The following is a 14,487-nucleotide window of genomic DNA, read 5'->3' as shown; positions in this document are numbered from 1 at the left end:
GGTTTTTTTTGCTTGGGGCAGCAAAAAACCTAGAACCGGCCCTGAGCAGCTGACACCAGTACTACCACCCCATGCCTGCCTCGCCATGCAGCTCCCATAGGGAAGGGTAGAATTTTTCTCAATATATGCTTAAGAGGAACTTGAGACCTTTGGGGTTTAAAGTAGGTGTTACTGATAAGTATCTGAGCCACTTCACAAAGCTAAATTAATATAAGACAAAGCAAGTGCATTATGCATTAAACAGGAGACTTAATTTAAGGGCAGAATGGAAGCTGTACAGAGCAGCTGATCCTGCTAACTTTAAAAAATAAAAAAGTTATGGGCAAAGATCTGAAACCGGACAGAAAAACATTTCCTCACTCCTCCCATTCTCTATGGCATGTAATGAGTTTCCGTCTTTATGGCTTTGGATATAACACTATCAAGGGGTGTTGTCTGACTGAATCTGCTTACAAAGGCTTTTACTAGTTTATCTTTTCACGAACATATTCATATCCACTATAATGCTTCTCAGACTCCCATAACGCCTACAGTTTTGTGCTGTGGGAGACAGCTCTTGTGGGAGATTCTGTAGAGCACTAGATCTCAGCCTGTGGACCACAAGGGGAGCCACTCACCTGCAACTGTCTGGAGGCTGGAGCCTGCTTCTATCCCTTGTGTCCTGTTGTAGCTTATTTGTTTAGCCACTTTTCACCAGCCCATTGCATGCTAAAAGTATCCAATTAATCACAGTACTAATTCCAGTGAAGTGCTTTGGGAACTCTTGCAAAGGTTTCTGGGATGTGTCTGAGGATTGATTGTTAAGGACTGACTTCCAGATAACATAGTGAGAAAAGGTGAAGGTCTCCAGCTGTAGCTTCTTACAAGATTCAGTGTGATTCTGGCTATCCCTTTTCTATATAACAGAGCAATATTCTGCATTTGCTTGAATAAGTGAGTCCACATGTTCTTCCATGTGGCTCATGCACTTACGGTTTCCTCTGTTCTTGTTACCCATGAAAGGTGATTACATTTCTAATGGAATATCACTGATGATATATCACACTTCAGGTGTTTTGTTTTTTTTCCCCCTAATGGAATCCTATGGTTTCCTCTTTATCTTTTTTCCTTTCTTCTGTACCATTCTTCCCACAAGTTATCATGTCTTAGCCCCCAACCTCCAACCAAAGAAGAATGATGGGACTCCTACTGAAGCCTGTTAACAGTAACTTTTTTCTAATAGTGAAAACTGTCTTTTGCTGTGTACTCTCAGAAGAGCCCTGGATTGCATAACAGAACATAGCCTGACCCAAAATGGATCTGAATACAGTGGTTTGAACGAAACCGCAGACTTTGATGGCAAGCCATTAAGAATTGTTATTTGTATGCTGTCTGTCAGAATGTTGAGAGTGGGAGGAGAGATTTGTGTCTTTCTTTCCTGATTGGTTGATTATATATTGCCTTTCCCTTCAGACAGTCTGCAAGGAAATTGGTGTCAGAGGTCTAGAGTAATTCTGCACTGTTTCTCATGCTGGATTTTTCAAATGGGGGCTGGATTCCAAAAGCTGAATGATCAAAAAAGTAAAATCTGCAAATGCAGCTGATTAGAGGGAAAGGAGGTACAGTCCTGAGTAACTTTTTCCTTTTATAAATGTTGCATTTAAAACATAAGAGCCAATATTTGCAAACATGATAAATGATTTTTGGGGGCGGAGCAACCTGACACGTTAAAGGAATCTGAGTCATAGAAGTGTGATGCTCCACTCCTGAGAAAATTAGGCCCTTTTCAGATGTCTCAACTTGAGTAGTGAAAACTGAAGGCACCAAAGATCACTCATCACTTTTGCAAATCTTGGCCAAAATTTATAAAAAGAATTCAGGGATATCTGATGATTATTATGAGAACAATAATTTACATGTGTTATTTTTACTGTATAATTTAGATGTAGGTGTTTATAGTCATGCTTTTCATCCAAAAGCACTTCAAAGTGCCTTGCAAATGCAACAAATATCTATATGCCATACAAGGATACCTGCATCAATCACTGAAACTTAGACCCTTCTGGGATGGAATATGGTAGCTGATTAACACATAGAAGGAGATGTGGAATAATATAGAAATTTCAGATAGGATTTTAGGTAGGTTATTAGCCCAAAGGCTAATTTACCAAACTAGAATTTTGCCAAAAGCTTCTGCTTTTCCAGCAGAGAGTTAAATGAGAATCTTCGTTTTATTCCAAGTTCTGCACATGACTGGCTATGTAACCTTACATAAATATTAAGCCTTTCTGTTTGTAAAATGTAGATGATGATAGTGCTGTAAATCACTTTGAAATATTCAGATGAACAGTCCTGTAATAGTAATTTTATGTGAAGCTGATATGGGATTTAATATCTATTGATAGTATTTGTATTTATAATATGATTTCAGTAGTTTGATGTAACCATATTAATTTTTTTCAGATCATTATAATCTCCCCTCTCCTGTTAATTATTTTTAAAAACAAAAGAAAAAATTGCCACAGGATGTTTCATTAATACATAAGCTCAGGACCTTGGTATTGTCTTATCTGAGGGTATGTCTACACTATGGGATTACTCCGTATTTACAGAATTCGATTTTTGGCAACCGATTGTATAAAGTTGAGTTCATGCGGCCACACTAAGCATATTAATTCAGCGGTGTGCATCCATGTACCGAGGCTAGCGTCGACTTCTGGAGCATTGCACTGTGGGTAGCTATCCCATAGCTCTCCCATAGTTCCCGCAGTCTCCCCCACCCATTGGAATTCTGGATTGAGATCCCAATGCCTGATGGGGCCAAAAATTTGTCGCGGGTGGTTATGGGTAAATGTCGTCAGTCAATCCTCCCTCCGTGAAAGCAATGGCAGACAATCATTTCGCACCCTTTTCCCTGGATTGCCCGGGCAGACGCCATAGCACAGCAACCATGGAGCCTGTTCAGCCTTTTTTCACTGTCACCGTATGTCTACTGGACGCTGCTGACAGACGCGGTACTGCAGCGCTACACAGCAGCATCCCCTTGCCTTTGCAAGTTACCAAAGACAGTTACCAGCCATACTGTACCATCTGCTGCTGTCATGGGTGTTCCTGGCCGGCCTCGGTGAGGTCGGTCGGGGGCGCCTGGACAAAAATGGGAATGACTCCCCAGGTCATTCTCTTCTTTAATTTTTTTCTAGTGGAGAGTCAGTCCTGCCTAGAATATCAAGCAAGCCTACTAAAGAACCAGAGAAGCAAACGGCCGCTCCGGGTCAGAGCCCCAGACATCCCGCAGAAATGATGAGCTGCATGCCATTCTAGGGGGTGCCCCTACAACAACCCCACCCGTTGCTTCCCTCCTTCCCCACCCCTCCTGGGCTGCCGTGGCAGTTATCCCCCCTTTTGTGTGATGAAGTAATAAAGAATGCATGAATTTGAAACATCACTGACTTTATTGCCTCTGCAAGCAGAGATCAAAGGGGGGAGAGGAGGGCGCCTGGCTTACAGCTAAGTCGAGTGAACCACCATTCTGCACTTGCTCAGCCTATAGCTGAAAATGGGAGTCTGTGATAAGCACTAGGATAGAAGCACAGGCAGGACTGAATCTCCATTTGTGTGTGGGCCTTTGGTTGACACTGGTAAAATACAAAATGTCCCAGGATATGTATGTTCGGGGACAGTTCTAAACGGCAGCTTTATTTTTTTATTTGCAGCAAAAAATATCTGATTGTGAGCTCTGGGAGCAAGGGGTAGGCTGGGGTAGGTGCGACCGCGCGGTGCTGCTGACTGGGAGAGCAGCCTGAGGCAGAAGCCTCCAGCTGGCATGATATTCCAGGCAGGACTGAATCTCCATTACACAAAACTTAAAGAAGAGAATGACCTGGAGTCGTTCCCTTTTTTGTCCAGGCGCCCCCGACCGACCTCACCAAGGCCAGCCAGGAGTACCCACAGGACAACAATGACGGTTACCAGTCATACTGCACCGTCTGCCATCCGCAAGGCAAGGCAGGGGGATGCTGCTGTGTAGCGCTTCAGCACCGCGTCTGCCAGCAGCATCCAGTAGACATACGGTGACAGTGAAAAAAGGCGAGAAACTATTTTTTACCTTTGCTTTCATGGGGGGTAGGGGAGTGGCTGACGACATATACACTGAACCACCCACGACAATGTTTTTGACCCTTCAGTCATTGGGAGCTCAACCGAGAATTCAAATGGTTTTCAAAGAGTGCGGGAACTGTGGGATAGCTACAGTCGTCAGTCACCCCTCCCTCCGTGAGCGTCCATTTGATTCTTTGGCTTTCTGGTACGCTTGTCTCAGCTCCTTAAGTTTCACGCAGCACTGTGTTGAGTCCCTGTTGTGGCCTCTGTCCATCATGGCCTTGGAGATTTTTTCAAATGTTTTGGCATTTCGTCTTTTGGAACAGAGTTCTGATAGAACAGATTCATCTCCCCACACAGAGATCAGATTCAGTATTTCCTGTTAGGTCCATGCTGGAGCTCTTTTTTGATTCTGGGACTGCGTGGTCACCTGTGCTGATCAGTGCTCCACGCTGGGCAATCAGGAAATGAAATTCAAAAGTTCACGGGGCTTTTCCTGTCTACCTGGCCAGTGCATCCGAGTTCAGATTGCTGTCCAGAGTGGTCACAATGGTGCACCGTGGGATAGCTCCCAGAGGCCAATACCGTCGAATTGAGCAAATCTCCTGAGCAATTCAGCCCCACTCAGAAGCGGCAGTTTTGTAATGCAAAGCATTGGGTAGTTGGGGGGGCTAGTTGGGCTTTCCAGGGCTTCTGGAAACCTCAGGTTAAAATTCTATCACAAAGCTGAAGAATTGGTTTGGGATAATTTTCTTGTCTCACGCTATCAATGTGGGCTTTTATACAGCATCCATCACAGTTGTAAGTTGGATTGGAGTTCATACATATCCATCCCATCCCAGATACTGCTAATTGATGCCTCTCAGAGATGGTATATTTTGGGGCTCATAAATAACTTCTCACAAACATAATTTGCCATAACAAAATACATTATCAATATTCTTGTGTTGCATTCAACATATAAACATTTCTACTTTCATCTCATCTATTTTATCTTATCTCTAATACTCAATTCATTATCATATAACAGTTTGAAGTACTTACAGATCCAAACTAGATATACCTTACTATTGTTTTATTATTGTTTGTTTGTTTTGTTTTTGTTGGGGTTCTAATTACAAGATATATCAGTTTTAACATATACAGTGAAATCAGATGTACTTAACTAGTTAATTCTATTAGTTGAGAGGATGCTGATATATATACACAGTATAGCTGTTTATTATTACTGTATTAATATTTATTTATTATTATACATAAAAAGAAGCACATTTAGGAAAGAAGTGTAACGAGAATAAGGTTGAATGCTCAGACTGTATATGAAAACAAACAAAAGTGAGTACAGCCAAATCAGTAAAGTTGTTCCAAGTTTGAAGGGTATGTGCTAAAAGCCATCCAGTAGTCTCTGCTGATCAGAGGATCAAATGGATGAACTGTTATTAAACAATTCAGAAGAAACATATGTTTGATGACCCAACTGTATTTGCATAGTTTACTTCCAGCAGAGTGCAGTAGCATTTTAGGAATATGCTGGAACTTCCTGATTCAACAAATTTAAGAACTACCTTGTTGAAGCACAGTCATAGAGAGAAATTATCAGGTGAGCTAAGATGCTGTGCCATTTAAGCTGTGCCCGAGAGATTTGAATTAAAAAATAAAAGCACACATTACCTGTCACTCTTGTTGAGCCACCATTCTAGCATATTCATTTGTCTCAACAGTTTCCTCCAATTCTCAACATATCCATGATTTTTCATAACATTTGAAGTTGATCATCACCAGTTGGGCTTCTTCCTATTAATAAAGAATTGGGAACTTCCACCCTGGATTAAGTGCGGTATTTAATATCTTTGTTGTTGTTAACTTCCTTTGGACAAAAGAATAAAGAAATTTCAGTCTGATTTATTCTCCTGCTATAACCTTCTACAAGATGTTAGATTGTCAGATTTCTTATTCAGCACCCGTGCCACTTTTCCCCACACACGCTCCTGTAGGTCTGTATTAAACTAATCAGTGCCAGCACCTGAAAGGGTCCTATATCCTGACAGGAGAACTTTGAGCAAATGTGAGAAATGAGATTCTCTTCCAATCATTTCTTTCTTTAGACAAACAGGTTGTGACCTGATTCTCCACTGCTTTCCCCCAGTCTTAGCCCTGGTCTACACTACGAGTTTAGGTCGAATTTAGCAGCGTTACATCGATTTAACCCTGCACCCGTCCACACAACAAAGCCGTTTTTTCGACTTAAAGGGCTCTTAAAATTGATTTCTGTACTCCTCCCCCAACGAGGGGATTAGCGCTGAAATCGACCTTGCTGGGTCGAATTTGGCATAGTGTGGGGTAGTGTGGTCGCAATTTGACGGAATTGGCCTCCGGGAGCTATCCCAGAGTGCTCCATTGTGACCGCTCTGGACAGCGCTCTTAACTCAGATGCACTGGCCAGGTAGACAGGGAAAGACCTGCAAACTTTTGTTTCTCATTTCCTGTTTGGCCAGCATGGCAATCTGCAGGTGAGTGCAGATTTCATTAGCAGAGGTGACCATGATGGAGTCCCAGAATCGTAAAAGAGCTCCAGCATGGACTGAACGGGAGGTACGGGATCTGATCGCTGTATGGGGTGATGAATCCATGCTATCAGAACTCTGTTCCAAAAGATGAATTGCCCAAACATTTGAAAAAATCTCCAAGGGCATGAAGGACAGAGGCTATAACAGGGACCCGCAGCAGTGCCGAGGGAGGGTCGACTGACGACATAGCTTACAGGGTTGGCTTACAGGGAATTAAAATCAACAAAGGGGGTGGGTTTGCATCAAAGAGAAACACACACAACTGTCACACAGAATGGCCCCCTCAAGGATTGAACTCAAAACCCTGGGTTTAGCAGGCCAATGCTCAAAACAATGAGCTATCCCTCCCCGCACTATTCCAGGCAGGATTGAATCGCCATTAAACTTTTCAAAGTGCCCCTGACAGACCTCACTGAAATGATTGTCGGCCGTTGATTTCACGGAGGGAGGAAGGAGGGAGCAAATGAATACAAATGAATACAAAACAAATCTGGTCTCTTTCTTGTTTTGATCCACTCCATCTCTTTTATACATCTTAGGCTGGCAGCAGACGGTGCAGTATGACTGCTAGCCATCGTCGTCTCCTGGCTGCTCGCCAGAAGATGATGCAGTACAAATGCTAGCCATCGTCGTCTCCTAGCTGCTTGCCAGAAGACAGTGCAGTACGACTGCAGGCAGGACTGAATCTTCAGGAGATGAAACTTAAAAAGAGAATGACCTGGAGTCACTCCCATTTATGTCCAGGCGCCCCTGACAGACCTCACCGAGGTCTGCCAGGAGCACCCATGTCTGCCCAGGCGCCCCTGACAGACATCACCGAGGTCTGCCAGGAGCACCCATGTCTGCCCAGGCACCCCTGACTGACCTCACTGAGGTCGGTTAAAAGAGCACCCAGGAGACGACGACGATGGCTACCAATCTTAATGCACCATCTGCTGCCAAAAGGCAATGAGCTGCTGCTGTGTAGCAATGCAGCACCATGTTTGCCAGCACCCAGGAGACGTACGGTGACGCTGAGCTGAGCGGGCTCCAAGATTGCCGTGGTATGGCGTCTGCACGGGTAACCCAGGAAAAAAGGCTCAAAACGATCCTCTGCCATAGCTTTCACGGAGGGGGGGCCTGACGACATGTACCCAGAACCACCTGCGACACTGTTTTTGACCCATCAGGCATTGGGATCTCAACCCAGAATTCCAATGGGCGGCGGAGACTGCGGGAACTGTGGGATAGCTACCCACAGTGCAATGCTCTGGAAGTTGACACTAGCCTCAGTACTGTGGACGCACTCCGCCGAGTTAATGGTTTTAAGTGGGGACACACACAATTGACTGTATAAAATTGATTTATAAAAAAATCAACTTCTATAAATTCGACCTAATTTTGTAGTGTAGACATACCATTACACTGGTGTAACTCCTACAGACATACATGGCGTAAAGCTGGATAACAGCGGTGGCTCGGGCCCTCACTCTTTACCATCTTTCCTGTTGATGGACATTTTCATCTAGTCATATTGACATTCAGATCCTTGTTTTCCACTTCCCCTCAAATCCATTATGACAACACAACTGTAGGAGCAACTCTCTTAAAGAAGTTAGATCTCCCTTCACTTCACCTGCGTTGTTGAGAAAGCTTTCAGGATGCTTTGTCCTTAGCAATTCCAGACAATGACATAACAATCTCTCCATACGTCTCTGGGCACAATTCCAAAATTACGGACTGTGTAGCCATGCAGTATCTTTCCAGCACCTTTGTGGATATTGCATATCAAAATGTTCAGCTTTGTATTTGTGATGATGAGATATGAAATAATTATAACTTTTCTTTGTGCTGTTGTGTGCTTGTATTATTGATCTGTCCAAAGCATTTCATAAGTGTTGTAGGAAAAGTGATACACAAAATAAAGTTGTGTTTTACTTACTGATACTACCATGTTAGTTAAATTAAGGTGTTATGACAGTGATTGTAGTTGTTTAAAGGCCCATCCTGCATTCGGTGGCGACCAAACCTGTTGATTTCAGTGGACTTTGTGTGTAGGAAATGCAGGATCAAGCACCAAGAACTTCATCCAAAGGCCGTTGAAATCAGTAGGAATCTTTCCATGACTTCAATAAGTTTTGGATTATATCCTAAATATTTTCTTTCCTCCTAAAACCTAATCTGTCTGCACTAATTCAGTCATTTCTCTTCTGGCATCCTGGCCTTCCTTGCTACCACACTCAGAAATATAATAGTCATAAAAATACACTTGTTAGTCAAGAGGGACACACTGTTATTTGCTCAGTAGTATGAAGTAGTAGTAATTATGAATAATTGTATTACAGTAGCTTCTGATCTCAGCCATTAGGTTTTACACATAATGATGAACTACAAATGAAATGTAGGTACTGCAGTATGTATCTGCCCTTTACTTAGCCACCAATTCCATTCTTTTCATGCCTTGTGAAAGTAGCTTCTTCAGTATGAAAGCCTAAGGGTATGTCTACACTACTGGATTATTTCGAATTTACAGAATTCGATTTTGGGCAACCGATTGTATAAAGTCGAGTGCATGCGGCCACACTAAGCACATTAATTCGGAACCCATGTACCGAGGCTAGCGTCGATTTCCGGAGCGTTGCACTGTGGGTAGCTATCCCATAGCTCTCCCATAGTTCCCGCGGTCTCCCCCACCCATTGGAATTCTGGGTTGAGATCCCAATTCCTGATGGGGCAAAAAACATTGTCATTGGTGGTTCTGGGTACAGCCTCACCCCTCCCTCCGTGAAAGCAGCGGCAGACAACCATTTTGCGCCTTTTTTTCTGGGTGAACTGTGCAGACACCATACCATAGCATGGAGCCCGCTCAGCTCAAGACAGCAGTCATGAACATTGTAAACACCTCGTGCATTATCGTGCAGTTTATGCTGAACCAGAATCTGGAAAACCAGGTGAGGAGGAGGCTGCGACTGCAGCGCGGCAACGAGAGTGATGAGGACATGGACACGGACACAGAATTCTCTCAAACCGCGGGCCCCGGCGCTTTGGAGATCATGATGTTAATGGGGCAGGTTATAGCCGTGGAACGCTGATCTTGGGCCCGGGAAACAAGCACAGATGGGTGGGATCGCATAGTGTTCCGAGTGTGGGACGATTCCCAATGACTGCAAAACTTTCGCATGCATAAGGGCACTTTCATGGAACTTTGTGACTTGCTTTCCCCTGCCCTGAAGCGCCAGAATACCAAGATGAGAGCAGCCCTCACAGTTGAGAAGCAAGTGGCGATAGCCCTGTGGAAGCTTGCAACGCCAGACAGCTACCGGTCAGTCGGGAATCAATTTGGAGTGGGCAAATCTACTGTGGGGGCTGCTGTGATGCAAGTAGCCAAAGCAATCACTGAGCTGCTGCTACCAAAGGTAGTGACTCTGGGAAATGTGCAGGTCATAGTGGATGGCTTTGCTGCAATGGGATTCCCTAACTTTGGTGGGGCGATAGAAGGAACCCATATCCCTATCTTGGCACCGGAGCACCAGGGCAGCCAGTACATAAACTGCAAGGGGTACTTTTCAATGGTGCTGCAAGCACTGGTGGATCACAAGGGATGTTTCACCAACATCAACGTGGGTTGGCTGGGAAGGGATCATGACGCTAGCATCTTCAGGAACACTACTCTGTTTAAACAGCTGCAGCAAGGGATTTACTTCCCAGACCAGAAAATAACCATTGGGGATGTTAAAATGCCTATAGTTATCCTTGGGGACCCAGCCTACCCCTTAATGCCATGGCTCATGAAGCCATACACAGGCAGCCTGGACAGTAGTCAGGAGCTGTTCAACTACAGGCTGAGCAAGTGCAGAATGGTGGTAGAATGTGCATTTGGACGTTTAAAGGGTCGCTGGCGCACGTTACTGACTCGCTCAGACCTCAGCCAAACCAGTATTGGCATAGAAAGTACGCTTATTAAGTTTGCAGATGATACCAGACTGGGAGGGATTGTAACTGCTTTGGAGGACAGGGTCATAATTCAAAATGATCTGGACAAATTGGAGAAATGGTCTGAGGTAAACAGGATGAAGTTTAACAAAGACAAATGCAAAGTGCTCCACTTAGGAAGGAAAAATCAGTTTCACACATACAGAATGGGAAGAGACTGTCTAGGAAGGAGTATGGCAGAAAGGGATCTAGGGGTTATAGTGGACCACAAGCTAAATATGAGTCAACAGTGTGATGCTGTTGCAAAAAAAGCAAACATGATTCTGAGATGTATTAACAGGTGTGTTGTGAGCAAGACACGAGAAGTCATTCTTCCGCTCTACTCTGCTCTGGTTAGGCCTCAACTGGAGTATTGTGTCCAGTTCTGGGCACCGCATTTCAAGAAAGATGTGGAGAAACTGGAGAGGGTCCAGAGAAGAGCAACAAGAATGATTAAAGGTCTTGAGAAAATGACCCATGAAGGAAGGCTGGAAGAATTGGGTTTGTTTAGTTTGGAAAAGAGAAGACTGAGAGGGGACAAGATAGCAGTTTTCAGGTATAACGAGGAGGGAGAAAACTTGTTCACCTTAGCCTCTAAGGATAGAACAAGAAGCAATGGGCTTAAACTGCAGCAAAGGAGGTTTAGGTTGGACATTAGGAAAAACTTCCTAACTGTCAGGGTGGTTAAACACTGGAATAAATTGCCTAGGGAGGTTGTGGAATCTCCATTTCTGGAGATATTTAAGAGTAGGTTAGATAAATGTCTATCAGGGATGGTCTAGACAGTATTTGGTCCTGCCATGAGGGCAAGGGACTGGACTCGATGACCTCTCGAGGTCCCTTCCAGTCCTAGAATCTGTGAATATTCCCATTGTTATTGCTGCTTGCTGTGTGCTCCACAATCTCTGTGAGAGAGACCTTTATGGAGGGGTGGGAGGCTGAGGCAAATCACCTGGCCGCTGATTACGTGCAGCCAGACACCAGGGTGATTAGAAGAGCACACCAGGAAGCGCTGCGCATCAGAGAAGCTTTAAAAACCAGTTTCATGACTGGCCAGGCTACGGTGTGAAAGTTCTGTTTGTTTCTCCTTGATGAAAACCCGCCCCCTTGATTGACTCATTCCCTGTAAGCAACCCACCCTCCCCCTTCGATCAGAGCTTGCCTTCAAAGGAAATAAAGTCACTATCGTTTAAAAATCATGTATTCTTTATTAATTTATTATAAAAAGAGGGAGAGAGCTGACAAGGTAGCTCGGGTGGGGTTTGGGAGGAGGATAGGAGGGAAGGAAAAGGCCACTAAAAAAGTTCAAAATAATGACAGCCATTTGGTTGGGCTGTCCACTGGGGTGGAGAGGGAGGGTGCACGGAGCCTCCCCCCCACCCCCCGCATTCTTACAAGTCTGGGTGAGGAGGCTATGGAACATGGTGAGGGGGGAGAGTGGTTATACAGGGGCTGCAGTGGCACTCTGTGACCCTTCTGCTATTCCTGAAGCTCCACCAGATGCCAGAGCATGTCCATTTGCTCACGCAGCAGCCCCAGCGTTGCATCCTGCCTCCTCTGATCTTCCTGCCGCCACCTCTCATCTCGAGCGTCTCTCCTCTCCTCACGTTGGTCCCTCATGTCCTCACGTTGGTCACTCATGTCCTCACGTCCCTCCTGGCCTCACGTTCACTGGCATCTTTCCTGTACTTTGATACCGCGTCCTTCCACTCATTCAGATGAGCTCTTTAATTGCGGGTCAGTTTCATGATTTCAGAGAACATTTCGTCTCGCGTCCTTTTTTTCTGCTGCCTTATCTGAGATAGCCTTCAGGATGGAGGAGGTAGGCTTGAAAAATTTGCAGCTGCAGGAGGGAGGGAAAAAAGGGAGAGAAGTATTTAAAAAGATACATTTTACAGAACAATGCTTATACTCTTTCACGGTGAACAACACTATTCACATTACATAGCACATGTGATTTCAGTACAAGGTCGCATTTTGCATCTTAATATTGAGTGCCTGCAGCTTTGATGTTAGAAATCACAGATGCAGGTCCGGGCAACAGAATTCGGCTTGCATGTGACCATGGTAAGCCATTGTCTTTCGGCTTCTGCAGCCTTCAGAAAAGCAGCGCCCTCCTTTCCCACATACCAAGCAGAGCCCGTTGAGTCTGCGGTTTTCCTGTTAACGTGCAGCAGCAGAAACCAAACTAACCCACCCCCCCATCCAATTCTCTGGGATGGTCGCTTTATCCCTCCCCCCACTGCGTGGCTGGTATCAGGGAAGATCCCTGCTAGCCAAACGCGAAAAGCTCAGCGTCAATTCTCCCCCCCCCCCCCCCCCCCCGCTTGGCTAACTGCAGGGAAGGATTTCTTTTCAGCCACAGGCAAACAGACCAGTAGGAACGGCCACCTCTGTCCCCATAATTAAATTCCCGTATTTCAGCCAGGTTACCATGAGCGATATCACTCTCCTGAGGATAACACAGTGAGATAAAGAACGGATGTTGCTTGAATGCCAGCAAACACCAGGACCATATGCTGCCAGATTTTGTCATGCAATGATACCAGATTACTTGCTACTAGCATGGCATGGTCAAGTGTCCTACCATGGAGGACAGAATAAGGCTGCACTGCCCAGAAACCTTCTGGAAAGGCTTTTGGAGTACCTCCAGGAGAGCTTCATGGAGATGTCCCTGGAGGATTTCTGCTCCATCCCCAGACATGTTAACAGACTTTTCCAGTAGCTGTACTGGCCGCGATTGCATCCCAAGTCCTCAGGGCAAATTAATCATTAAAAAAAGCTTGCTTTTAAATCATGTTTTATATTTACAAAGGTACACTCACCAGAGGTCCCTTCCATGGCTTCATGGTCTGGGATAATGCCTTGGGAGGGTTGGGAGGTTACTTCAGTCAGGCTGAGAAAAAGATCCTGGCTGTTGGGGAGAACAGAGTGCTGTGTGCTCTCCACAAGCTCGTCGTCCTCCTCCTCCTCCTCATCTTCCCCGTCTGCAGAATCCTCAGGCATGGCTGAGATTACCCCCTCCTTGGAATCCACGGTCAGAGGTGGGGTAGTGGTGGCAGCCACCCCCCAGAATTGCGTGCAGCTCAGTGTAGAAACGGCATGTCTGCGGCTCTGCCCCGAAACTTCCGTTTGCTTCTTCGGTTTTCTGGTAGGCTTGTCTGAACTCCTTAACTTTCACGCGGCACTGTAGTGAGTCCCTATTGTGGCCTCTCTTCATCATGCCCTTGGAGATTTTTTCAAATATTTTGGCATTTCGTCTTTTGGAATGTAGTTCTGCTAGCACGGAATCCTCTCCCCATATAGCGATCAGATCCAGTACCTCCCGTACGGTCCATGCTGGTGCTCTTTTTCGATTCTCGGACTGCATGGTTACCTGTGCTCATGAGCTCTCAGTGGTCACCTGTGCTCTGCACGCCGGGCAAACAGGAAATGAAATTCAAAAGTTCGCGGGGCTTTTCCTGTCTACCTGCCCAGTGCATCCGAGTTCAGATTGCTGTCCAGAGCGGTCACAATGGTGCACTGTGGGATAGTTCCCGGAGGCCAATACCGTCGAATTGCGGCTGCACTAACCCTAACTCGAAATGGCAATGTCGATTTCGCCGCTACTCCCCTCATCGGGGAGGAGTACAGAAATCGATTTTAAGAGCCCTTTATGTCGAAGTAAATGGCTTCGTTGTGTGGATGGGTATAGGGTTAATTCGATTTAACGCTGCTAAATTGGAACTAAACTCATAGTGTAGACCAGGGCTAAGAGTCCAAATTTCTATGGCCTCACAGAAATGAAAGGCAGATTCATTATCATTTTTTTGCACTTAAGACATAGTGCTTCACTATGCCGATTGTCTGATCAAGTATATGAAATGCCACATTAGGCTTTCTAGATTTACCC

At 45.2% G+C, this 14,487-nt stretch overlaps 1 protein-coding gene across 6 annotated transcripts in view; it reads left to right on the top strand.

Annotated features, from left to right (window-relative positions):
- FARS2 (phenylalanyl-tRNA synthetase 2, mitochondrial) overlaps nucleotides 1-14,487 on the top strand; it is a 398,911-nt gene that overhangs the window by 298,410 nt on the left and 86,014 nt on the right. Inside the window, exon 8 of one of the 6 annotated variants that reach the window (XM_054018531.1) lies at nucleotides 5,799-5,882. The exons of the other annotated variants lie outside the window; for them this stretch is intronic. Coding sequence (XP_053874506.1) covers nucleotides 5,799-5,826 — 28 coding nt within the window. The 3' untranslated portion in view covers nucleotides 5,827-5,882. Of the gene's footprint in view, nucleotides 1-5,798; nucleotides 5,883-14,487 lie in introns of those variants that run through there. 6 annotated transcript variants of the gene reach the window in all.

The sequence above is a fragment of the Malaclemys terrapin genome, chromosome 2 (assembly GCF_027887155.1).
Source record: "Malaclemys terrapin pileata isolate rMalTer1 chromosome 2, rMalTer1.hap1, whole genome shotgun sequence".
Taxonomy (NCBI): domain Eukaryota; kingdom Metazoa; phylum Chordata; order Testudines; family Emydidae; genus Malaclemys; species Malaclemys terrapin.
The sequence above is the reverse complement of the archived record's forward strand: the minus strand, read 5'-3'. Positions and strand labels throughout refer to the sequence as shown.